General features: G+C 39.2%; 1 protein-coding gene across 5 annotated transcripts in view; it reads left to right on the forward strand.

The window, feature by feature from the left end:
* Positions 1-3,195, forward strand: part of LOC138022959 (transient receptor potential cation channel subfamily A member 1-like) — a 57,222-nt gene extending 54,027 nt beyond the window's left edge. For all 5 annotated transcript variants that reach the window (XM_068869982.1, XM_068869983.1, XM_068869984.1 and 2 more), the window contains one exon: positions 1,102-3,195. In XM_068869982.1, coding sequence (XP_068726083.1) covers positions 1,102-1,249 — 148 coding nt within the window. In that variant the 3' untranslated portion in view covers positions 1,250-3,195. The remainder of the gene's footprint in view (positions 1-1,101) is intronic.
* Positions 3,196-3,420: the final 225 nt, after the last annotated feature.

Below are 3,420 nucleotides of genomic sequence, written 5' to 3' on the forward strand. Positions count from 1 at the left end.
TTGTCTGATCTATAACTCTCTCTCTCTCTCTTTCTCTTGACGTGTTGCTGCCGGTAAGAACTAGAATGGTGAACGCATCCCTGTCTACGGGGCACTTCCTATATGAATGGAGGGAAGCTGTTGTGAACCCTTTACTGAAAAAAAGATGCAAAGGACTCTGGTCACAAAAACCTACGACCAGTGAGTAAACTGCAATTTGTTTCGAAGATTACTGAGAGAGCGGTTTTCAACCAGATTTATGTCCAGAATTACAATCGGCGTACAGAAGTGCACATGATACAGAGACGGCGCTGCTGAAAATTGCTAACGACATTCTACTAAATATGAATAGCCACACATGTGTCTTTGCTAGTTCTGCTGTACTTAAGTGCCGCATTTGACACGGTGGACCATAATATCCTTCTTCGCCGTCCAGAGGCCTCATTTGGCGTCACCGGCGATGCTCTCAAATAGTTCGACTCTTATTTTTCTGGTCGGACCCAACGCGTCATTATCGACGGGAAACTGTCTGAGAAACGTCATCTGTCGTTTGGTGTGCTACAGCGATCGTGTCGAGCTCGGTCCTCTTCTTTTTTCTGTTTATGCTATCAAGCTCTTTGAAGTAAAAGTCTCATCTGCCCCAAGCCCATGCATACGCTGACGACACCCAGTTATACCTCTCTTTCCAACCAGACAGTGCGGTCGGTGAGACGAAGGCCAGGTGTGCCATGGAGCAGTGTATAAGGGCCGTGAGAGCGTGGATGGTTGTTGATAAGTTCAAGCTTAACGAAGGAAAGATGGAGTTCATGCTAATTGGAACTCGCCAACAGCTCTCCAAAGTACGAACTGATAGTCTCTTAGTTGCCGGAACTGTCGTGTCGTCTGTAAGCGAAGCTAGAAATCTCGGTGTCTGGTTTGACTCTTAAGTTTCAGTTTCAAACACATATTAACAAGACATGTCAGTCAGTGTTTTACTATATCTACAATATAAGACGTATACGTAAATTTTTATCATTTGAAGTTGCCAAGACGTTAGTTCAAGCATTAGTCTTTTCCTGGGCTGTTCGAAGTGCGAATCCTTTTAAAATGTACCTTGATGATTCCGTTGTTTTTCTCCGTTAGGGTGGACAAGATGTACAACATGCTTAAAGAACAGACTGAGGTGATAAAGGAACTGAATCAAATGTATCAAGTGAAAGAAGACGGCGACAAGGAGGAGAAAAAGGAGGAACAGACAAAAACGCCTAGATTACAATTATTTGGATTCTAGCTTTTTGCTTGGAATGAAGGAGGGGAGGTGCAGCTCTGTCGTCAAATTATATCAGTGAACAACCAATGTGACGCAGCAGGGCACAACCATCAAATGCAAAACTCTCTCACCGCATTAGCTAACATATGGGGAAACTGACTGAGATGCTGAACTAAAGGATATCATAAACTTACAAAACAAGTTGAACAATGTGCCGCACACTTTTACGCCCAGAAGCGCAATCGCAGTAATTCGTGAAACTGCTAAATAATACGATGTGTTGTACCTAATGATAAATAAAACGCACACATATTATACCCATGTGAGCTTTGTTTCGGTTGCGAACAGGGCCTCCGCAGTCAAAAGATGAGGGATTAGGGAGAGCGGAGAAAGACTTCTAACCTGACTACTTATTAGCTAATTCAGAAAAATAGAGATGGGCGTGGTTCTAAGGAAAACGTTCAAGAAAATTGCCCCCAAAATTGGAACAACCGATATGAAAGGGTCTATGGCCTAATACCGTCAATTACGAAGACGTTTTAAAATCTTTGAAAGGAGGGCTAAAGTGTAGAGATCATGTTGTATTTAAAGACATTTATTATCCTTCTACGCTGGGAGAAGGGTGTGCTGTTTTAAAGTTGTTTTTTTTTTTGCGTGAAGGTTATGGAGTTTTTGTTGATATTTGTTTGAATTGCTTTTTATAAAAAGTGGAAGTTAATTGGTGCTACGAAATAAAGGGGTTTACTGTATATATCAGGCTGACATTCTTTTGGCGTACTGAAACTTGATTTGAAAATTGGAATAAGAGTCCCTCACGTAATTAAAGCTTTATTCATTTTTGCAACTCGTTCGTTACGATCTTACCGGTAAAAAAACGTGTCGATTGTTTAACTCCCCCTTGTCAATTTCACAGTTGTGTATCAAGATACTTGTCCTTTAGACGAAAGCGAGGCTTCAGTGAACACCACTACTCTTTTCTCAACTAGGTCATGTTAAAATGGAAAAGTGGTGAGGATAGCTTTCATTCAAAAACAGGGTAACTGAGCAAACAACTGTAAAATGATTTGTTCGCGGAACATCTCAAGGGTTTACGCTGGTTTTTTTTTTTTGGTCCTTTTCCACGGTCGTGTCGAGATCTTGCCTTGTCGGTTCAATCTAACGAATCGAAGCGAGTAAATGTTGTTGGTCTTTTACGTCAACTTCTGCGTTTATTTAGAACTTAAACTTCCGGCTCGGTTTCCTGAGCAAAACTGATTTTTTGTCTACTGCGCAAGCACTGTAAACACTAAGCCACAGCTTAAAAAAAGTTTGTTAAGTTATCGATAGCCGATCGATAATCAGATGTTCAGGATGCCCAATGGCTAGTTAAAGTTATAAACATGTCAATCAATGTTAGGTTAGTAATGAACATTAACCTTCTGTTTAGTTCACTATCAATCTTTATGCAGGTGACATTTGTTTGTGTTTGTCTTTATACAAAGGCCTTTGTTGCTATTGAAAAGCTGTTAATTAAGAAGAGTAGATTAGTTTGTAAGTAGTAGATAAAATATGAGCGGGAGATCTGTATGGGCGTTCACAATGGCGAGCCGATAGGCGAGCCATTGTAAACGTCCATACAGATCGGGCTCGAATATTTTATCCTGCTTGTGAAATGAATACATTAAATTGAATGCAAAGTATTGTTATTTTAATCAGTAGAGATCTGTATCAAAAGTTAATGAATACTAATTAGCTGAGCAGGAGTTTGTATCAAAAGTTAATTCTACTGTTTAATAATTCAGTTGATTTGTATTGGGGTTTTCAGTTGCGTACATGTGATCTGAATACTGTGCTGGGATTGGTTTGCACCCTCATGAATTATTAATGAATTGTACAATTAACATTATTGTTCCAGTTTGTTTTGCAGCGGTTTCAAATAACTTGTGTTTTCACTTTACGTTTTATTAAATCTAGAATTTATTCTTCCACAAGGGTCCAAGAACAATTTTGAAATTCTTGAAAGTCATAACTACTGTCAATATCTTAAGAAACATGTACATTTGTTTCCGTTTGACTCTATATGTCAACATCATGCAGTTTTAACGTAGCAACACTGTTAAAAGTATATACTTTGACATTTAACGTCCTTTTGAATTTTGACCTAAACATAACAGGCTATTGATTGTTTCAGTTTCAGTTTGTTTAAAGTTGGA

The sequence above is a fragment of the Montipora capricornis genome, chromosome 11, assembly GCF_036669925.1.
Source record: "Montipora capricornis isolate CH-2021 chromosome 11, ASM3666992v2, whole genome shotgun sequence".
NCBI lineage: Eukaryota > Metazoa > Cnidaria > Anthozoa > Scleractinia > Acroporidae > Montipora > Montipora capricornis.